The 24094-nt window shown below is 37.4% G+C and overlaps 1 protein-coding gene across 6 annotated transcripts in view; it reads left to right on the top strand.

The window, feature by feature from the left end:
• Positions 1-24094, top strand: part of TRPC4 (transient receptor potential cation channel, subfamily C, member 4) — a 251741-nt gene that overhangs the window by 216079 nt on the left and 11568 nt on the right. For 4 of the 6 annotated variants that reach the window (XM_011992974.1, XM_011992975.1, XM_011992976.1 and 1 more), the window contains 3 exons: positions 7984-8297; positions 16679-16874; positions 20968-21162. In XM_011992974.1, coding sequence (XP_011848364.1) covers positions 7984-8297; positions 16679-16874; positions 20968-21162 — 705 coding nt within the window. Of the gene's footprint in view, positions 1-7983; positions 8298-16678; positions 16875-20967; positions 21178-24094 lie in introns of all 6 variants that reach the window. The other 2 variants (XM_011992973.1, XM_011992977.1) reach the window with 2 other exon arrangements.

Below are 24094 nucleotides of genomic sequence, written 5' to 3' on the forward strand. Positions count from 1 at the left end.
AGGTCTTTAATGTGTCTCCTCATTTGCTTTATTTTAGTTTAAAAAGAGTGTGAGCTTTAGGTCCATACTTGCCTTCACCATGTTCAATCTGTATGGTATGGGGCAAGTTATTGAATATAGGTATCAATTTTATCATCTGTAAGTTGATGATAATAATCAAAAGATTATTTTTGATTTGGTATTTGTGGGACCTGTGATGTCACTGTGACTTTTTGATTTTTCCTTCCTTACCTTACGCTTGTTCTGTCATTCAATTTTTTTCAGGCTAATTTGTAATAACTTATAAATTATTATTTTAAGAACAGGTAGGTTATTTGCAGGAAAAAAATAGAGTCTGATGTAGATAAAGCAAACAGCTATTATGTGAATCAAGAAGCTAATTAAATCAATAAGCATTTATTGGAGCACACTAAGAAACAGCTTTTGATCTGGTTGCTGAGAATGCAAATCTGCCCAAGAAGGTAGCTCTTGCCTTCAACTGGGTCACAGTTAGGCAGATGAAAGAGAAATGCATGTAACCAAGGATCTTACAATGTAGTAAGGTCTATAATAGGGGCTACTGTAGCATGAGAGAAGGAACTGAACTTTTCTGTAATGGCATGGAATTATCCAGAGGACAGTACAAATGGACATCTATCATGATCATGAACATGCATGAGCATTCAAGACAGAAAAGGCACAATATGCAAAAGTGACAGTGTCTAGCAAGCAGAGTTCAATATCTATTTTGGATTATCCTAAAAATGTGGGCAGGGAGAAGGTGAGAAGGGCTTTCCACATCTTGCTATCGGGCTTGAATTTTACCCTATTTTATTTTAATTTTACCCTAAATTATAAGGATCCATTTATGACATTTATGCAGAGAATGGTTCAAATGATGATGATTGCCTGAAATACAGCAGTGAACATAAGAGAAGATGATAGAAGATTGGACTTGAACAAATTTAGGTAGTAAGTTCTGGGAGATATGTGATTTAGTAATTATGAAATACGAGGTAGACGAAATCATGCTAATAATTCTCCTTTGTAAATAGATTCACCTCTTTTGCTTCAGACGAGATTACCAGTGTTATAACTAGGACCTCTGCTGGGGTTGTATAGGTTCTACCTCCTGTCTGAGGATTCCTGAACAAGAACAAAATTCATTCACAGGTCATTTTGGTTAAGTCATAGAACTGGACCAAAAAAACTGTATCACCCTCCAAAAAAGGGAATCTTGTTATAATTCTTCTTTTCAGAAAGAGAACCTTTTAGAATACATCTGTCATAGGGTCCACCCTTGTTTGATTTGCCCATTGTGTTAGTCACCTCGGCTTGTCACAATAGAATACCAAGAAATTTATTTCTTGCAATTACAGAGACTGGAAGCCTGAGATCAAGGTTCCAGCATAGTTGGTTTCTGGTGAGGTCTCTCTCACTGACTTGTAGAAGGTTGGTCACATTCACCTGGTGGGGGTGGGGCGTAAGAGGTTGGGAGAGAATGCAAACTTTCTCTCCTTATAAGGTGTGTCTCCTTATAAGGACACTCATCTCATCATGCAAGTCCACCCTCATGACCTCATCTAAACCTAATCACCTCCCAAAAATACCATCTCCAAATACCATCACACTGGGGGGCTCAATTTGGGGAGGTGCAGTTCAGTTCATGACACTCACATTTTTGCAATTCATCTACTTGCAGGAAAGATCTTTCTTTAAAACACACACAAAACAGACCTTCTAACCAAGGCCATGGGACTGCTGTGACTACGACTTATATCACTTCCTACCTATGTGATTTGGAGCAAGTTACTGAATCTATGCCTCAAATTTCTCTGCTGTAAAACAATAATAACAATAAAACATAATAGAATGTTTATGAAGATTAAATCAATAAACAATGTCATAGAATAGAATCTAGTATAAAAATGCAGTATTTGCTCTTAATTTTTATATACAATGCAACAGTATTATAATGTGCAAAGACAGAGCATAAAAATATGTATGGCTTCAATATTATCCATTTTACATGCAAAGTTTTGTGGTGTTTTCTTGAATATCTTGATTTATTAGCATTTTAAAGCTCATGGGTTGTGAATTTAAAAAAATTTGCTCCTAATCCTCTAGAGGACAGTTTGTCAATCATTTTCTCTTTTCACTATGTATGAAGTATTAGTTAATCTGGAGCTTGTTGACGCCTGGGGAACCACAATTATAAAATGTTACTGCAGTTTCATTAGGGCTGGTTTATTTCTAAATATTATCCAGCCCCTTTTCTGTATGTAACACTTCTCATATTTGTCTTCAACAGTTTGGCAGAAATGATTCGATTCTAATACCTTTTTCACTGTGTAATTTAAATAATATTTTCAAAAAATCAAAATGTTTATTAATAAGAAGATTTGTTTTAACCATCATTATGGCTTTTCTTTATAACACCATTCTTCTAAATAGTTCTAACTGCAAGTCTCATAGATCCCGTCTATTATTCACTAGAAAAGGGGCAAGTGTTTTTTCTATTTTATAAATGATGTAACTTTAGTCTGCTCCCCAAAGTGTGGGATTGTCTAAGATATTCTTTAGTTTTATGGCAAAAAGCTATAGAGATTTGAATCTTAGTTGTTTAATCAGAATTACGTACTTGAAGAGAAAATAATATGCCTTCCTGGTATAAACACTGGTCTTTTTGGTCTTTCACTACTTAATTATCTGATAAATTTCTAGAAAGGGAAAAGATTTCACCATGTAAAACACACATTAAAACCAAATACATGTTTCTTATTTAATCTCACTGACCAATATTTTTATTTCATATTAATTTAACTTTTACTCATTTCTATTTATTACTTGACATTCACAAGTATGCATCAGAGACTATAAAGGATATAAAGATAACCTAACATATTTTCCTACATTCAATAAACTTCTGATCCAATATTATGATTCAGTTCATCTTTCTCTCTTAACACTCCTGCTAAACTCTTCATGACTTGGCTCCAACTCATCTCATCCTCTCATACTCATCTCACTGTTCCCAAATCTTCTGTGTTACATCTGTGTCAAGATACATTTATAAAAATGATCCATATACTCTAACCACTTTGTTTTTGAATACGTCTATAATTCTTCTCCCCAGAGTGCTTTTTGAGTTCCTATCGTATACAAAGCACTCTATGAGATGTCCAGCACCTAAAAATGCCGTAGACAGAGCTCCGCGCATAAGAATCTGACAAGTAATCCAAAGGTACCTCTCTATTATACAAGTCTGCAAAATAAGCAATTCTCTTTCAAAGGAATCTGATTGGAAATAAAGGCTTGGGGCAAAACTGAACTAGGGTACGTACAGACTGAAAACAAATAATTGAGAGAAGGAGGAATACAGGAATTAATGATCCGAGAAAACCTATGTGTGTTTAAAGTAGTTCTTGATTTCTTTCTAAAGGATTACTTTACAACACGGAGCTGTCAGCTCTGATCAGCAGGATCCTAGTGTCCATGCATCTGCAGTTGGAGTAAAGGATTAGCACGGCTTGATTAATGTAAGACTTCACCATGTTGTAAACTCGTATGGCATCTTCCTTGATCACTACCATGAACCCTGAAGATAGTGCCTGACACAGAGCAGGCACACTCATGTATACTTGATGAATGAATAACAAAATAATTGGAATTTAAATTCGTTCTAGAAAAATGGTACAATGTTCATGGAAAAGCATTTTGGTAAGAATGTGTAACTAATCTGAGGAATTATCAGTATTGAAAGTTTGAGCCAAAACATTAGGTGTCTAATTAGGGCCAAATGGCAGTTAAATCTTTAAAAGAAGTCAGAACACAGAGGCTCTATGTAGCATGTTGAAAAACCAGAAGGTCATCTCAAGGACAATGTTGTGATTGAAGAACATTAAATAATATGTGACATGGTCTGGTTGGCTCCTTTAAAAGATTCTGGAGGAGGGCTGGGCGCGGTGGCTCATGCCTGTAATCCCAGCATTTTGTGAGGCCCAGGCGGGCAGATCACCTGAGGTCAGGAGTTCAAGACCAGCCTGGCCAATGTGGTGAAACCCCATCTCTACTAAAAACGTAAAACTTGGCTGGGCATGGTGGTGGATGCCTATAATCACAGCTACTCAGGAGGCTGAGGTAGGAGAAGTGCTTGAACCCAGGAGACGGAGGTTGCAGTGAGCCTAGATTGTGGGACTGCACTCCAGCCTGGGCGACAGAGTGAGACTACGTCTCAAAAAACAAGATTCTTGAGGAGATACATAGATGATGGAGGACATAAGACTTCAGGCAGGGAGAGCAGTGAGGAAGGTGCTACAGTTATATCTGAGAAATAAGAGGTACTATTTTAAAACAGTGAGGGTACTGATGAAGAGAAGGAAGCAACCTACATAAGATTTAGATTTAGATGCTGGAATTTTAGATGAAAAGATTCTAGGATGAACCACAAATTCTGACTTGGTGACCTGTTGCCATTCATAAGATCAGAAGGGGTAAATAGAGAAAGAGTTTGAGGATGCAAAGGTGATGAGTTACACTTTCGGTCTGTGAGTTTGAGATGCCTGTGAGATATCCAAGTGGAAAAGTCAACCAGACAGTACAATGCAGAATAGGGCTGTTAGGTGAGAAGTCTCAGCTGGAGATGTAGAGTTGAGAATAATCACTGAGAGTTGAAATCCTGGAAAACACCCAGGGAGAATGTGTAGAATGAGAAGAGAGGAGGCTTGAAAAGTGAACTCAACTTCTAAGGGGCAGGTGAGATTGAGGAACTTCCAAAAGAGACTGAGAAGAGGCCACTCAAAGACAAACATGCAAAGATGAAAAGTGAAGGTAGGTTTTATAAATTGCTCTTAAATAGCAGAGCCAAAGACATTTTTTAAAAATTCAAATTAATATTTTAATTCCTAAGAATAGGTGTGGAAAATTCGTTGACTGATTGAAGAATTACAATTATTTGCTACAAATTCAAAGAATGTTACAATTTGTCAGCATTATAACAATCACTTTGTTAAATGATGACTACGGGCGAGGTAGCGGCGCCTGTAGTCCCAGCTACTCGGGAGGCTGAGGCAGGAGAATGGCGGGAACCCGGGAGGCGGAGCTTGCAGTGAGCCGAGATCGCGTCACTGCACTCCAGCCTGGGTGACAAAGCGAGACTCCGCCTCAAAAAAAAAAAAAAAAAAAGAAAAGAAAAAACGAAAAAAAAACTTAAGAAAATGTCTGTGTGAAGGATGGGATAAAAATTTCAAAAAGCAAAACTTAGAATAAAATCAAGAGATAATTGCTTCATATTTATATCTCTTAATCCGTGACAGGATATGAGGTTTTTTGGATCAGAGAACAGATAAATTATTTACTTACATAGCAAACTTAGCATCGGTTCCCCATCCCCCAGTCCCCAGTGGGGGACCTAGTAGCCAGCCTTACCCTGTGTATACAGGGGTTGTACCCCAGGAGAGGAGGTTGGAAAATATGTGTCTCAGAACTCATACCGTGCAGCTGAGCCAGCTGCCTCTCTTTCCCCTGGAGAAGAAAAGAGAAAGACTTCAACTAAAGTAAATAAATGGTCTCTGGGGAGGCAAAAGTCCCTAGGTTTATTATTCTGAGTGTAAGCACATAGCTTCTGGGAGGATGATCCTAAGTTTCTCAGGAGTTATCCATCTTTAACTTCCAATGGTTCTTTGCCATTGAAACATCCTTTAACCCAGATGCCAGCAATATTTTGCCTAAAGCTTTGACCTTGTATAAAGTGAATATATTCATGTAGCACTTTTTCCTGGCCATGACTAGAAGTGCTAGACTATGAAATCAAGTTAAATAATCACAATGGCACAGAATCTGTAAAAATGGAAAACCTTCCTCTTAGGAATTTTTTTTTTTTTTTTTTTTTTAGTCTCAGCTGAGATAATTTACCAAGAAGGGCTCTTTTCACAGTAGGTCCGTAATAGAGCTTGACCCAGTCATAATGTGATGATGGGTCCACATCCTAGCTGACCTGGATGTGAAACCTAAAGCACTGCATAGCATCTTTCCTAGATTTGAAGGACTTTTAAACCTTTGACAACACATCATCTCTATCCATTCCTAGCCTCAGGAGCCCCAGACAGAATTCATCACTTCCTCTTCCCTATTCCCACCGCACTTTGTGTTAATCTCTTAGAGCATTTTTATTATAATTAGTTGTGCCTGTCTGCCTCACTGGACTATGAATACCTGACAGGAGAAAATATTTCTTGAGCGCCCACGATATTCAGGGCATTGTGTTAAATGTTGTAAGAAGTTCAAGAAAATGATTGCATTCTTAAGAATACTTCGTTTCATTTTTTGTATATCTTGAAATACAGTCCTGAGCTATATTAGGTTAAAGGAAGAGAAATTGAATTAGCTAGCAACATAGGGGGATATTCCTCAACTATAAATATTTATGAGCTGATTCTATAGTTGATAGAATTAGCTATCAATTATAGGGGGACAGCTATCACTATTTATGGACTTAAATGTGAGTGTCTTTAAGAGAGAAGTGAGGAAAGGAAGGAGAATGTGATCTTGGTGTTTGAAGGAAAAGGTGGCATCATACATAGCGAGACTAAGAGCAGAGAATTAGATAATGTTTGGTATCTAACTCACTCTGACACTTGTCATAATGAAAGAGAAAAACATCTTAGCTTTTTTTTTACATCTTCAGTAATTAGCTATTTTATGCGGAAGCTATGTGTGGGAATGTTCAAGAACATTTATCGGGATTTAAAAATAGAAAATAATTTTCTTCTGGTTCAAACTTGATTGTTTTACACCGCCAGTCAAGCAAGAGTCTGAGTGTTGAATAAGATCAGGAGCCTATAATACATTTTCTCCCCAGAGAGATTAAAAAATACTATCTATTAGTTTCAAGGAGAATTAATTGATTCACATTTGTAAAGGTCTTTGATGCAAAATGTGCCATAAAAAGAATAAAAAACATTCTGTGGAACTCAGAGTAGCACTAACTTTCTTTTCATTGGAAAAATATCTTGGTTGTCTAGATATATTTTTCAGCGATGTGTATGAAGCAAATAATTCAATTTATTGTTCAGTTCTAATACAGATTTAATTACAGATTTTCATACTGCAATATTTCAAAAAGGATATTCAACCCTTTTTGTTTGTTTGTTTTTTTGAGATGGAGTTTTGCTCTTATTGCCCAGGCTGGAGTGCAGTGGCGTGATCTCGGCTCACCACAACCTCCATCTCCTGGGTTCAAGCAATTCTCCTGCCTCAGCCTCCCCAGTAGCTGGGATTACAGGTTCCCGCCACCATGCCTGGCTTTTTTTTTGTATTTTAGTAGAGACGGGGTTTCTCCGTGTTGGTCAGGCTGGTCTCAAACTCCTGACCTCAGGTAATCTGCCCGCTTCAGCCTCCCAAAGTGCTGGGATTACAGGCATGAGCCACCATGCCTGGCTTCGACCCTTTAAAAAAAAAAAAAGGCTACAAATTTACCTCGATAGTACACAGTTAAATTTTATTTCGCTCTTTGTATGTTTCAATATCAGGATAATTCAAATCTGACATTTTAATTAACCTGCTTACTTTTTAAATAATTGCTGGTCAAAGTTTAAGGTAGCAATTTTTTTCTCAAATCACATATTTTACCTACTTAAGGAACATTCGGATAAATGTTATATTTCCTATATATTAAATGTAAAAAATTAGCAATTCAATGACTGCCGGGATGATTTGTAAGTTAGGTTGTATTTACATTTAGGACATAGCAGAGAGGAAGCACTGATGGGTTTTGCCCATATTGGTCATTTCTGTTTCCATAGCAACAGACCGCCACTTCTACTCATTTGTATGTAATTTGTATCCTACATGTGTTCCTCTAGAATTGGCAAGTGTGTTCAAAAATCAAAAACAAGGTCATCAATTATTTTGTTCAAAATTTAATAGTTTACCTTCTGGGTCTGACCTTGATATATTTATATGCGTGTGTTGGTTTTACTTTCCCTTTGTTTCTGTTTTCTCCAGTACAGTGCCCTTAATCCACGAGAATCATGGGACATGTGGCATCCCACTCTGGTGGCAGAGGCTTTATTTGCTATTGCAAACATCTTCAGTTCTCTGCGTCTGATCTCACTGTTTACTGCAAATTCTCATCTGGGACCTCTGCAAATATCTCTGGGAAGAATGCTCCTGGACATTTTGAAGTTTCTATTCATATACTGCCTTGTGTTGCTAGCATTTGCAAATGGCCTAAATCAATTGTACTTCTATTATGAAGAAACGAAAGGGTTGACCTGCAAAGGCATACGATGTGAAAAGCAGAATAATGCATTTTCGACGTAAGTCTAATAGACATTTCTACTGGTAATGTTGTACAGCATTTAGAGTGCACCACATCACAAACTTGAAAAACCTATGACAAATGGTTATAAAGAAAATGGGGAATTAAAATTATGCTTAATGCAGAAAACAGAATTCATGTGGCTTTAAACAGAAATGAAAACTACCGACAGGAAAAAGAATACCTGGCACATTTATTTTAAATTTTAGTAAAATCATCTTTTCTTGTAAATGACTTCATGAAAAAGAAAGCAATAGATACTATTTTTTTAGATGTAGAATCGAAAAAGGTAACCTAGGGACTACGAAAGCTTACAAGTACATTAAAAGATAGAACATATGTAAAACCACTCATGTTGGAAAATTCAAGTAGGTTTCAATGTTTCCTTATGTGTTTCCCAGGTACTAAAGTCCATTTACGTATCTCTTTCATTCTCTAGTTTCCTACACAAAAACTTAAGCATCTGAAAATAGCGCAGATGGAAATCTAAGACGAATCTAGCCATTATTGCCATGCACACAACGCTCTCTGTGCCCTTACAGCTGGATGAGCAATAGACACTGTCTATTGTCAACTCTCTTCAGTTATTCTCATAACAGGCTTTGCTAACAGCACACAGCTTCATGGGCACTGTGTTTGATGGTCACACAGCTCTCATAGGCTATTCCTCTATATATCTGTCCCATTTCCTTCCCACTGTGACAAACAGACGGTTAACTAGTAGGTGAATTAATAAGTGAAGTGATATTCCTCCACACAGTAACCACATTTGAATACACAGTCATTTTGTAGGTGACTTTAAAAGTCATACCTTATTCATGAGCCATCATAGAATCATGTATACTATAAGAGAGGATGGTAATTTCTCAAGTAAGAAAAATTCAATATCACATGAACAAATTCACTTACAGCTAAAATGCTCTTGTTGATTTAATTCTACATCTGTTTTATCTTAGCCCCAATATTTAAAACTTCATTTTAATTATTCATCATCTTCTTATTTGCACATAATTTTTAAATGTCAGCCATTGATACCTCATTGTTTTCAGAAATAGATTTGATACATCCATGGATCTTAAATAAAACACTTTTTTTTTTTTTTTTTTTTTTGACAGAGTTTTGCTCAGTCACCCAGGCTGGAGTGCAGTGGTGTGATCTCGGCTCACTGCAACTTCTGCCTCCAGGGTTCAAGTGATTCTCCTGCTTCAGCCTCCGGAGTAGCTGGGGCTACAGGCACCCACCACCACGCCTGGCTAATCTTTTTATTTTTAGTAGAGATGTGGTTTCACCATGTTGGCCATGGCTGAGTCTTGAACTCCTAATCTCAAGGGATCTACCTGCCTCAGCCTCCCAAAGTGTTGGGATTACAGGCGTGAGCCACTTCGCCGGCCTTCCAGCTCCATCTTGATCCTGTATTCCTAAGCAGCAGTTTCTTGACCTGACTGGTTCACTCAGTCTTGACATCTTCCCACTGCTCTCTTCTGACCCTGGGCAGGAGGAATTCAATGAAATCCCTTGCAAAAACATCCTCATAACTAGCATGGCCTAGGATGGCATCTCAGTTTTGATATCTGAACTTCTCTTCCTCCCCCACCCACTCCCCCACCCCCGTCTCATTTGTGGTTCTTGACTTGCAACTCTGCCAGGGAAACCTAGATCAGAGATTTACAATGGTCAGATCCCACCAACCTCTTCCTTCATAAATGAGAGTTCTGCTCTAACCGTCTTTGTCTGTCTGCCAGCTGGTCTCCTGGATTTCTGATGGAGAACCCTTGTGAATGCTCTTTCACAACTTTCTTCTTACTTTACGCTGCATAACCTGGTGCAAACTGCTTGCCAAAACCACCCCATCTGTTCCTGTTGCCATATCCTTCTGACTTCCTCCTTTGCCTTCCAGAAAGAACTTCTACACAGCATTTAAAACTGTGTTAACTCCTAGGTCCTCTTTATTTTGGGGGAAAAGCTCTGGTTCTCAGACCCAACCCTTCTCACCTATCTGATTCCTCTGCAATCAATAGGTTATACCTAACACTGTCATGATTTATGATCCCCTAAAATTCCTAGCAATTTCCTTGCCCCTAGTATTGGTTTCTTTGTAAGTAATAACATATTACAAACTAATCATAACATAAATCGAAGGAGATTATGGCCAGACAAGTAAGATGTAAAATACTTAATATAAATTCTATTCCAAAATCCAATATATTGGATTATTGGAATTATGTATTACTTTCGTTTGTCTATACCAATGGTTTCCTCTATTGTCATGAGAAACAACATATAATTACATATCTTAAATACTATAGGCCTATATCATTCAACCCAAATAAATCAGTTATTGCACTTATTTTTTCTAAATGATAGAATATAAATCTGCAAGCCACAAGTTAGTTTTTGCTTCAAGATACTGAAAAATTAAAGTATATATCAATAGCCCTTAGCATTAGGAAGCAGGAGGTCCTAGACATAAGTCACCTATCCCTTGATGACTCTGTTTAAGCAAAACGGACATCAGTCACTGTCACAGGGTATATAGTGATACCGTTGCGGCCCCTGCTCTACATCTTACTTCAGTGCTTTCTTTTGTCTTTAATTTTCTTTTTGTAATTCTGTATGATTCATAAATTAAAAACTACCCACTATTTCTGAGACTTTATTCTATGTGAAGGTTAAAAATAAAATAATTCATATAAAGTACCTAACACAGTGCATGTCATACAATGTCATCAAAAATGGTAGCTACTCTTATTATTGTCATGATTGGCAATGGTAGAGGATTATCTCTCACATATCTCTCATGAGGTTTCATCTCTATTATTCCTTCCACTCAGGTTCAAACTTTGTAGAAATTTTGAACCTAGTATTTCCCATTAGCTACCACTCCTGTTTCTCTCATTTCTTTCATCCAAGTAACCCTAAAATAAGCCTATGCAAGATATGATATTTTCTCACCTCTCACTCAGACTTCATCCAATTACAATTTGGCTTCTGCTTCCACCATTCCACTAAAACTGCCCTAAAAATTATCATCTAGAGCCTTCTTATCACCATTAACTATGGACATTTATCTGCTCACGTTTTACTTAATGTGTCTGCTTCATTTGACCCTGTTTAATGCTTCCCTTTTTGGAAATCTTGTCCCCTTTTAACTTCCATATTATTACCCTTTTCACTTCAAATCTTACTTCTCTAGCCTTTCTCACTTTAACCCTAACCCTAACTTTACTCTGATAATTTTTTATTTTCATTACTGCTTTTAAATAGTGGTATGTCTTAGCATACTAACCTGAGACCCTTTTAACAGTACCCCTATGAAAACTCATCTATGCTTTTGGAACTGGCTCTATATGTCTACGACATGACTTGCATATTTATATTACTAACACCAATTTCTATCCTTGGATTGCACAATATATTCATCTATTAGACACTTCTCTTTACATGCATCTTGAAGACTTACATTCAATCAAAGAGAATTTATCATAGTCTCTCTAAAACGTATTCTTCCTCCTGCTTAATTCCTTTTCTTAGTCAACATGACCACAATCCACCCAGAAACTTACATCAAAAATGTATATCTTATTCTAGATCTTACCTTCTTCTCATCTCTTCCATGTGTAGTCAGTCAACAAATGTCTGTTCCCACTCTTATTATCTTGGCACTGTCTTCCCCTTGCTCTCCACTCATGCCCAAATCTAAGTACCCCTGCCCCTGGTCTCTGCCTTATTTCATGTCTTCCATCTTGCTTCCTGAGTTATATTTCTAAACCAAAATCTGAGGGTCCTCTGTTTAAAGTGCCAAAATGGTTTCCCTATTGCTTACAGGATACTGCCACATTCTTTAGCTTGACGTTTTAGATTCATTGATCTGTCTGTCCCCTGCCTCCTGTCTTAGTCCATTTTTGTTGCAATGAAGAAATACCTGAGACTGGGTAATTTACAAAGAAAAGAGGTTTATTTGGTTCATGGCTCTGCACACCCTATAAGAAGCACAGCATCAACATCTGCTTCTGGGGAGGGCCTCAGGAAGCTTCCATTCACAGTGAAAGGCTAAGGGAAGTGGGAAGCAGGCATCACAGGGGGAAAGAGGAAGGAAGCAAGGGAGGGAGGTGCAGAGGTCTTTTCAACAATCAGATCTTGTGAGAACTCACTAATTGCTCCTAGAATGACACTAAGCCTTTTGTGAGCAACCCATGATCCACCACCATCACTCAAACACATCCTTCTTCACCCCACTTTCAACATCAGGGATTACATTTCAACATGGTATTTGAAGGAGACGAACATCCTCTGTATCACTTCCTTATCTTGTCTCATCTTTCAATCCCCCAGCAATACTTTACTCTTCAATATTTCCTGATGGATTATAAATATAAATCTCCAAATATGTATTTTCTTCTCTTATTCGAGAATGTCCTTATTCTGTCCTTCCATTTGGCTTTTTTTTTTTTTCCAAATCCTACCTCAGATATACCTTTTCCAGGAGGCCTTTTCTGGGGGCCTTTTCTGATCTTCTGCCTAGCTGCGAACACCCAGTGTCAGGCTGTGATCCATGTCTTCTATGTGACTTCATGCAGTTTCCCACCAGTGAACAGATACTTCCTTCTGCTCCTTTCCAGGTTATTCTCTCAATACCCTGAGAAGAACTGCATGTTACCAAAAGATAGAGTATTTAGTTGTTGAAACTACTCTATGTGCAATTTTAAGCTATTAGCCCCTGGCACGGTACTCTCTTATGAAGAGAGGAGCACAGGCTTTGTGACAGGTATTGTCTCATTAAGCAAAGCCCTTTTATATTTGTTGGAGCTGTATTCCTAATAGTTGTAATTGGCCAGTTGGAGTCATACACTATTTTAATATTACATTCTTGCTTGTAAGCTAAAGATAAAATATTCAGATGAATTTTTATTAATTTATGTTTGCTCATTGTTTTAGTCCCACGGGATAGAGGAAAACTTCAACGGTGGAATATATTACATTTTACACATTCAATTTTTCTGGCTGTAAATATATAATCAGGGAAACAAGCTAATTAAATAACGTAGATGTTGAGCAATACATTCAAAGCAAGAGACAAAATGTTATCATTAGGAAGGCAGGACCTCGGTCCACCCATACAGACTGTTAGAATTTAGTCTTTGACCCAAGTTTTGTACTAAATGTCACTTAAATAAATTTGTAGCATTATCTTGGAGAGCTTTCAGTTCATATCTTACCACAGAACAAGAAAAATATTAGTCACATAAAGGCATTCTGAGACGTGATGCTTTAAGTAAGGATCCTTCAATTTATGGGCAATGTTGGTCTCAATAGTTTTGGGAATTAATAATGAAAAAAACATTTCTGAAAGCAATGGCTTTGAAATGTTAACCCAGACCGATTTTTTAAAAATCCACCTATTATCTGAACAATTCATTGAGAAACACTTTAAGACCAGGGTCTTAATTCCTCTGAGAAGTAAATATATTTTAGTTAAGTGGAACTAGTCTTTAATCCTCACCATTGACTTATTCCACTGAAAGAAGGAATATCAAAGAAAGAAAGAATCCATGAGTAATCATGAAATGTCACTTTACTTAGAATTTTCCCCTTTAAATTTTTTTCTTTTTTTTTGAGACGGAGTCTCACTCTGTCGCCCAGGCTGGAGTGCAGTGGCCGGATCTCAGCTCACTGCAAGCTCTGCCTCCCGGGTTCACGTCATTCTCCTGCCTCAGCCTCCCGAGTAGCTGGGACTACAGGCGCCTGCCACCACGCCGGGCTAATTTTTTTGTATTTTTTAGTAGAGACGGGGTTTCACGGTGTTAGCCAGGATGGTCTCGATCTCCTGACCTCGTGATCCACCCGTCTCGGCCTCCCAAAAAGTACTGGGATTATAGGGTTGAGCCACCGCACCCGGCCCCCTTTAAATTTTTTTAAACATCAACAAATATTTTGCAAAAGTGTTTACTAATATTTCCTAAGATTAGTAGTTAGTATTTAGACAGGAGCAAATGTATACTATTCAAAATAATAAGCCGTTTATTCTGCATCATTGTTTTTATTTGAAAAAGAACCTGTAATGGGATTTATGTGGTAACATTTTACACAATATATTTTATAACTTATAATATTTAACTTATAACTTTCCTTAAATTGCTATTCATGTCAGGAAAACTAGCTGATTTTTATATGTATACTCACAGTGAGAACATACACTATTTGGAAAGAAATAATACAATTATTTCACATTAAATCCAAAGGACACTATGATTAATTTTAGAATTGTCTTTAAAGTTACTAAAAATAAAGAATTCGTGGCCATGGGCCAAATTTACTTTTTCCTGAGAGACTTTCAAAGAGTGGCTTTAGTGGCCTTTGTCTAGGGCCGATGAGCCAGATTTAATGCTCTCTAATATTGTTGGAATCTGGCATCTGGGTTTTCCCCTAAGAATGAATGTACAGCATTCCATTTAAGAATCACAGTTTGGCTAAAGTTGATCAGATCAGTGCTCTTTCTGCTTCACAATAATCTGTTGTTCCATCGTTTTACAGCTCTAGAAAATAAATAGTTAATTTTATATCTTAAAACTAGTTGCTCAATTAAAAATACAAAATTTTTTACCTTTTTAATAAAGCAATTTCCATCCTGAATGCCAATTAGGCATATTTAGTTAGAATCTCCTGGTTATATGCATCAGAATTCATGGCTTATTTCAAGTAACAGGCATTTTGCTATAAAAATCATGCACAGAATTATAGCCCTTCAATCTTCTGAGTAAGGGTTTATCTTTGCAAGGGCAGAACCTAGAGCAAGCCCCAGCTTTAGGAAGAGCCGGAGTTGACATAGTGCTGGGCCATGGGATTGTTACTCTGTGTGTCAGCATTAAAGTGAGTCAGCTACTTCATCCTTATTCCGAGTTTACTTATTGTCTGGCTTATTCATCCTCAATTCTCTGTTTCTTAGTTTGCGCTGTCTCAGACCCTTGGCATCCTGTCATTCCAGTGACTCTGACTCCACATCATAACCCCTGCCATCTCAACCCCTTTGGGCAATTATCTTGATATTTTTAAGGCAAACTTGTCTAGAGGGGAATTCTGATCATTTTTGCCTTAGTACATGCCACAGGCCACTGGCCTTATATGAATTGTCTGTCCTTGGGTCACTTGACCATGATTGACTTAATCCACAGAGGCATTGGCTGAGGAGCTCCAGAGTCTTACACAAGGACTATCTTTCCGTAAAAGGGCATACAGGGGACAATGCTACTGGGGCTGAGAGTTGCCAGAAGCCATAATTGACTTGGTTCTGCAACACCATTCCAATCTAATGCTAATCTCCCGACAGACAGAAATCCTACCCCCTTAGTCATCATGCCCAGTATGAGAAGGTTTTCGTTTTATTTTTGTAATTTCAATAGTCTCATTTTAATGATTTATCAAGAAGTATGAAAGCTCTATTATCGTTTTTTACACTGTATTAGTGTATTATTATGGTCTCTTTGAAACAAACAATTCTCCATTTGGGTTCAGATACTCCTCAGCTTATTTCATTTTTTGGAGCAAGTTATTTATTTTCAATAAAATAGCCAGAGCTCATTCATTGGCTACAATAAATAAAATGTTCCTTGAAATACCAAAAAAACAAAAACCCACCAAATTTTATTATCTAAGCATTCTGAGACTCTGCCATCTTACAAGATGTCCAATTTTAGTTGTAAACATGGAAATCTGTAATAATTATAATGTTCTCAATTCTCCTACAACCAAAGCAAAATCAGTAAAAGAACAGACTTTTTTAAAGCCTAAAATTTGGGATCTATTATTTCTTAGTGATGACTTAGTGCCCCCTAGGACAGAGATTGACAAATGTTCTATGAAAAGAAACAGATAGTAAATATTTTTGGTTTTCTGAGCCATATGTTCTCTGCTGTAACTACTTTCTTCTGCCATTGTAGCACAAACAAAGCTATAGGGAATGAATAAATGAATGAGAATGGATGCGTTTCAATAAAATTTTATTTATGGATATGGAGATGTAAATTTTACATAATTTTCATGTCACAAAATATCACTCTTTTGATTTTTTTCCCCAACCATTTGAGAAAGTAAAAACCATTCTTAACTCAGTACCCGTGCCACATTTGCCTCTCTCTGCCCTAAGAAACTAAATTTAGCTTTCAAAGCTCTTGGGAAATTTAAGTACACCATTTCTACTAGTTTGAGGAAAACAGTTTTCTTTCACTCTTTTTATCATTTAATTTTATAATTGTCCTAAAAGGTTATTTTACTGTTGATATTAATGTTTAATTTTACATATAATAACACCAAGCTTTATTGTTATATCTTATGTATAATTATTCCATTAATATAGCTATTAGTATCATTTTATCTTTATTACAGGTTATTTGAGACACTGCAGTCCCTGTTTTGGTCAATATTTGGACTCATCAATTTATATGTGACCAATGTCAAAGCACAGCATGAATTTACTGAGTTTGTTGGTGCCACCATGTTTGGGACATACAATGTCATCTCTCTGGTTGTTCTACTCAACATGTTAATAGCTATGATGAATAATTCTTACCAACTGATTGCTGTAAGTTGACCAGCTTTATTTTAATTCAATATTTCCTCTAGAATCTGTTGTTGTCAGCTATACGCCATCTTCTTACCATCATAAATAAAATCTATAATTAGCCATTGATGAGACAGATAAGAATTATCAATGGTTAATTTGAAATTTCTGAGCAGTAGCACCCTATATGTAGCTCTAAGTTAATCTGATTTTGTCATGTTACACATGATTACAAAGATAAACCAAATCCATTTTGCCAGGCAGTCACTGGCTATGGGAAATAATAGCTGAGATCTGACTTACAAACAAGCAGCTCATCTCTGTGCAGTGAACAATAGGTTTTGCCTCCTGTCAGTCCATTTAACCTGCCACCCTCACATAAGCAAAGTCATTCCTGTAGGGGAAGATACAAAAGATAACCCAGAGAGGAGTCTGGGGAGGGGAGAAGTCGTAGGATTTTCAATTTCTTAAAACTCAGGGAAAGCAATGTATTCAGAGAAGTAGTATTAAATTCTGTAGGATAATACACAATACAATACATTTTTTTTGAAACTCTGGAATCGAAACAACTTAGCATACATTATTTACTTATTCATTCAACACATAATTACTTGGTACATACTGTGTTGTCCAGTACTGTTCTGGGCACCAGAAATACAGCAATGCACAAGAAGGACAAAGCTTGAACTTATCTGCTTGAACGTACATACTAGTGATATACGTCTCTGACCACTAGCAATAGCAGCAAATCAGAACCCTTAGTGGAATGAAACATAGTTAAGTCTTTCATATTTATACCTTAGACAAGCAGCATTTTATAAGCATAATTATAGTTTTCCCATTTTCTTCATAAATAACTACATTACATTATACCTTTGAATCTATGGTTAAATCTCTGAAGAGTTATTACTGTGTTTTTGTCAAGCAAAACTCTGAATTTTACTTCAGCTGTCTTTAAGGGGCACATTTTTCTCATAAGACACTCATCACTGATGAAAAACTGCATAGAACATGAAAATAGATGGTTTTTATTTACCGATTCACAGGCTAAAGTATTCCAAATGCATAGATAATTCCTCTGGAAATAGGTAGGTCCTAGGATTTGGAGGTTAATGTCCGAATTTGTGGATACTTTGGATTTCATTTAAGCATCTCATGATCTGAAATTTTTATGGACTCTAAATTTTTGTGTCAGAAGTTCTATGTTCTCCTAATTAACATATTGCCAAAATGTGGGTTCTGTTTTCCAGAACATCAGCAACAACAACAAATTAGAAGTCCTTTAAAGCTAGATACAAGGAAGCTGCCAGCAATTTGGATTTTTTTTTTTTTTTTTTTTTTTTTTTTTTTGAGACGGAGTCTCGCTCTGTGGCCCAGGCTGGAGTACTGTGGCGCAATCTCAGCTCACTGCAAGCTCCGCCTCCCGGGTTCACACCATTCTCCTGCCTCAGCCTCCTGAGTAGCTGGGACTACAAGCGCCCGCCACCTCGCCCGGCTAATTCTTTGTATTTTTTTTTTTGTAGAGACGGGGTTTCACCGTGTTAGCCAGGATGGTCTCGATCTCCTGACCTCGTGATCCGCCCGTCTTGGCCTCCCAAAGTGCTGGGATTACAGGCGTGAGCCACTGCGCCCGGCCTGGATCTTTTAAAACATTAAATGTCCCAATTTCATCAAGAAGAAAACACTAAGAATATTATGACTTTTTTTATTGCTTCTTTGTGAGGCGTGCTTTTCTAGGTAACTTCATTACAGAGATGAGAATCATCTTCAACTCTCTATTTCTACTTAGCCCAAACCCTAAGAGTATGGAGAACAAAACAGGCATTAAGCACCTGAGACAGGTGTGATTCCAGGTCTCCATGCATGAAGCCTCCTTGAGGCATGAATATGCCAAGCATTGCTTTCCCCTGTTCCAGAATAGCAGAATATACTCTGGGTCCTTGGGTCCTTGGGTCCTTGGGTCCTTGGGTCAGTCGGTCCTTCCTTCCTTCCTTCCTTCCTTCCTTCCTCCCTCCCTCCCTCCCTTTCTCCCTTCCCTCCTTCCTTCCTTCCTTCCTCCCTTCCTTCCCTTTCTCTTTCTTTTCTTTCTTCCCTTTCTTTCTTTTTTTCTTTCTTTCTTATCTTTCTTTACCTTTCTTTCTTCCTTTCTTTATCTTTTACATTCTTTCTTTTTTTATTTCTGTCTCTTTTTTTCTTGCTAACTGTAACTCAGAGTCATAGTTAAACCTTGAAAAACGAGGAAAATTTAACTGTTGAAAGGCAGAAGCAGTTATGTAGGCCTCAACTAAAGCCTGTTTTCCATTCACTCATTTGTTCATTGATTAAATATTTATAGTGAACCAACTATATACCAGACATATGCTTAATTTTAGGGATACAAAGAATTAAAAAGTCCCGTTTTCAACAACAACAAAAAAATGATATAGTAGAGATAAAGAATCGATAAATAATTTCAATATTGAGAAAAGAAATTTGAGGATGTCATGAAAGTATGGAAGAGGGGACCTTGACTGGGGTTGGAAATAGGAGGCAGCTCAGGACTGATGGGAGGCAGAGCAGGCTTCTGAGTAGAGAGGATTCTTAAGCCGAGTTTCAAATGTTGACTAGGAGTTAGAAGGTGAGTAGTGGAAGGTGGATCTAGTCATCACCAGCTTAGAATTTTTTATCTCCAGATTTTCTAAGCACTATAGACTATGTTATAGACCCTCTTAAAATCCTAAATCATGAACAAAGAAAGCACTTGCTTAGTGATTGCAATAAGATAACATAATTTGAGACTCCCTAGGAATCAGAGAATCAGAAGGAGCTATTCACAGGCCAATGCTTTATCTAAGTGATTGCCTTTTTATTTCCTTGAGCCAGATCTACTGAGTCCCATTCTCTATGCCTGCAGGAAACAATATATACAATTCTCTTTACCAATGCAGCATAATCAGCCAGAACCGATAAGCTTGTTTAGAAAGAAACAGAAAGGAAAGGAGGGAGAAATAAGAAAGGAAAGAAAGAGGAGGGGAAAAGGGAGAGAAACTGCAGCTTCTGTGTTCCCATTTATCAAACATTCGCTTAGTAACAATAAGGCCATGCAATTTCTAGCTATGGTGATTCTTGTTCAAAGCACAATCTGTCCAGTATCTGGATTAAAACCCATGTTGCGCAGAGTAGAAATGTATGTATAACTTATTCATCAGCATACAGCAATTTAGGAATATCAAAATGAAACATAGTTGAAGATTATTCTCCTACTGTAAAATATGAGTTCGTGTTTATGATATTAACTGGTTACAATGAACTATTCTGAATTCTTAAAATGAATGTATGCCCAGTCTCTACCACCTCCTACTTCTCAGATTTTCTGCTTAAATCAGATATATGGCTACATTTCTAAGAAGAGACTGGCCGCCCCAAATCTAATTGCCACAAATGTTCCAAAGTTTCCCCAGGAGGTTAATAAAGTGGAGTGGGTAATACATGATGAAGGGGATAGCCTCAGGATTGTGGGCAACCACTGGCCATACTGCTCTTTGGTGAAATCTGTCCAAAGTTAGGTCAAGATTCCATGGTGTGTCAGAGAAGCCCAATTCTACATTTATTAGGGGAACTTCTTTCTGTGTTTATTTCCGTTGGCCAAAGGTGGGCAATAATATTCACATGAAAATATATCCAATAAGACTTTTCCTGGCAACACTGAAGGCTAAGCCATGAGCATCTGTGGAGGTAACATTAATCGAAACAGGAATACAAGACTTTGGTTAAGACAGAAAGTCTATTTCTGAATCAAATGGAACTGCGCTAACGTGAGCCTACAGTGCAGAAGATGGAGGCTAATCTTCAAGTCATAACTAATTACTGCAGTCTTTTTCACGTGGAATTATTTTAGATGTCTGTTTCACTGAAGAAGGAAGTATGAGAAGTGACACAAGACCTGTGACTACTCTAGGTTAAGCCACCATCTGAAATGTTTAGATGACTATCTCTGGGAGTCAGTGGTGGTTTTAGAAGCAATTTAATTAATGTTCCAAGAGTTGCTTGAAGTCAGGTTACAGGCTGTCTGTGAAATTTATGGTACCTTATTAATTAAGGAACCTGTCATCAGTTGTCATGTTCTCCTGTTCAGGACCATGCAGATATAGAATGGAAATTTGCACGAACAAAGCTTTGGATGAGTTATTTTGAAGAAGGAGGTACTCTGCCTACTCCCTTCAATGTCATCCCGAGCCCCAAGTCTCTCTGGTACCTGATCAAATGGATCTGGACACACTTGTGCAAGAAACAGATGAGAAGAAAACCAGAAAGTTTTGGAACAATAGGGGTAAGAACACAGCATGTTAGTATTACTCTTTTTCTAAATTGTGTATTTGAATATATTTGTAGTCTTTAATGAACATGTTCAGGTCTTTAGCCTTTTTGTTCTTACCGACTGCATGTCATGAACATTTATAGCACATCTCCCATGACCAAGGCAGTGTCTGATTAACTAGGATTTCTTCACAAGTGCATTTCCTGCATCAAGGGCAGTCACTGCTATTTTAATAGAAGTTCTGCTCTTCACACAGCCCTCAAGTTCTGCTAGCCAAGGATGGGGAACTGGCATACTCTGTCTTAGTACCTTGACTTCTAGGTCTTTGCAGAATGTGACAGCAGGTTATTTGTGGCATTTATTCCTCATTGTCTGTTTCCCCCTCTGGATTGTATGCTCCATGAGGGCAGGGCATGTGTTTTAGTGACCTCAAATTCCTCGTGCCTAACATAGAGGTCCTTACACGGAGCATTTTATGCTTGATAAGAATTCTCAATTAAATGATTGAATATTATAACTTAAATATGCTGTGCCAACTGTCAACTGTGATTCCAGAACATGTTTAATTACTCAATATGTTGCGTCTACTCCCTATCATATTAGATGCCAAGAAGTTAGGCATCTAAATATACATATATATATATACACACACACACACACACACAGAGAGAGAGAGAGAGAGAGAGAGAGAGAGAGAGAGAGAGACTGCTCAGAACCATGCTCGTGGTAAACTGGAAGATGATATTTCCCTTTCCTCATTTTAGAAGTCAAGGTTTCAAGCAATTCCAGCAGAAGATACATCACATTAAGCTTTTGGTCCAGCCATACCATTGACATAAGACAAATCAAATCATTCTTCACGCCTTCCTCCCTTTGCGTTCTAATTTTGAAAGTTCTCATAGTGATGTTTTGGGAATTAACACACTGATACTCATTAGTCACTTTGATCTTCTCAGGAAAATTGCTTTGGAAGTATTTGAAAATGTTGTTATATTAGGATTACCAAGTAATATTTGAGATTAATTAAAAATAAAAAATATTAATTTGTTTTCAATTTTATTTGACATGGTGTGTGACTGCTATGCCCTAAGAAACCCTTCCCACTCTTTCACTTCATTGCCTACCAGGCATTGTCATCAGCACCAAATGGAGCTTTCTCCTACTGACAGTGGCATTAATTTTCCTCTCATCTCAGTAACAACTCTAATTAGAGAAATTGACTGGCAAGTGAATGTTACAAAGAGGTGATTAGGAGATGCAGTTATATTCTTTCCTATAAACTATTACCCATAGATTTGAGGGACTACAGTTTGCGAACTTATCTGACCTTAGAAACCAAAGTCAGATTGTGACAAAGCCTTATCCTGCCATCCTCATACTAATTTATGAACTTTAACACTGACCTTAGAAGGGAGGGAAATTATTTTCCTCCAAATATTTGACTTTTGTGTTAAAAGTTTTAGAATAAATGTTATAGCTTAGATTTAATAAGCAATTACTGCATGTGTTCCCCTTGTCATAACTGAACTAGAATTTGAGGAGTGGCAAGAGGTACGAAGGCATGGGTTCCATCTTTGAGGGCACCAATTTTAATGTGAGAGATGCAGAAATAAAAACAGATATGTTATGTAATATATTTAACATTATCATGCAGTCACATGCAAAAGGCTATGGGAAAAATGCAAGACATAATTAATGCTTCCCTTGAGGTAAACAGGACAAGATTTCAAGGAAGCCAGACTCCAGCTTACTCCTTTCTAGATCAAACATACTTATCCTTTGTACCATCTCATCCTTAAATTTATAAGCATTTTTTAATCGATCTCAGAAAAGATAGTGATGATTAATGCTGTCATAATATACTACCTTTCATAAGAGTATTCTGATTTAAAAAGAGCTTCTGGGTCAAAAAAGAAAAAGCCTACTCACCAAAGAAATATGTATTTCATATTTTAATTTTAGGCAATGGCAGAGAGAATCTTGGTTTTTAAGATAACAGGAAACTTGTAACAAAACACAGGGTCCTGCTCTGATGTTTTAAGTGATCCATCTGTACTGCCAACAAAACGAATGGAGAACCAGACCAAAAGCTTGACTTCCGACCCTCCCTCCTATCCTCTCACTTTTGATTCATGGAAAGGATTATGTTGCCATCATTCTTTAGAAGCAAAGAGGAGCTCTCAGTCAATTGGCTTTTCTATTAAAGTAGTGATTCATTCTCAGGGTTAAACAGTTTTATTTGCTATATACTACTAGTCTCAAAAGGAACCCACACATTTCTCTTATATGTCTATCTCTATATTTGAGTTTTTTGCTCCAAGCTGATGCACAGCAAAATAATTTGAAACTAATCAGAATCTCAAACCATTCCTTTTTTTTTCACTATTAATATTTTACTAACATTCAACAATGAGTATTTGGATGCTTTGGGAATTTATGCCAAAGGGGAAAATATTCTGAGTCATGTCTCTCTTTTCCACCAATCTAGAGCCTTGGGCAGGCACCAGTCCAATCAACATCAATGCTGTCTAAATTTACTCTTTCTCCATACTGCATTTCCAGAATGAAAAGAACATATGATTTTCAGATGCCTACTCTTAGTTGAGTTTTATACATTTTTTGTTTATATGAAAATAAATAAGTATAATTTATAAAGAAGTTCTTGCTTATAAAAGTATAAGAAAGACTAGGCGCGGTGGCTCACACCTGTAATCCTAGCACTTTGGGATCATAAGGTCAAGAGGTAGAGACCATCCTGGCTAACATGGTGAAACCCCGTCTCTACTGAAAATACAAAAATTAGCTGGGCGTGGTGGTGGGCACTTGTAGTCCCCAGCTACTCAGGAGGCTGAGGCAGAAGAATCGCTTGAACCCGGGAGATGGACGTTGCAGTGAGCCGAGATCGCACCACTGCACTCCAGCCTGGTGACAGAGCGAGATTCCG

The sequence above is a fragment of the Mandrillus leucophaeus genome, unplaced genomic scaffold, assembly GCF_000951045.1.
Source record: "Mandrillus leucophaeus isolate KB7577 unplaced genomic scaffold, Mleu.le_1.0 Scaffold421, whole genome shotgun sequence".
In the NCBI taxonomy this organism is placed as follows: Eukaryota; Metazoa; Chordata; class Mammalia; order Primates; family Cercopithecidae; genus Mandrillus; species Mandrillus leucophaeus.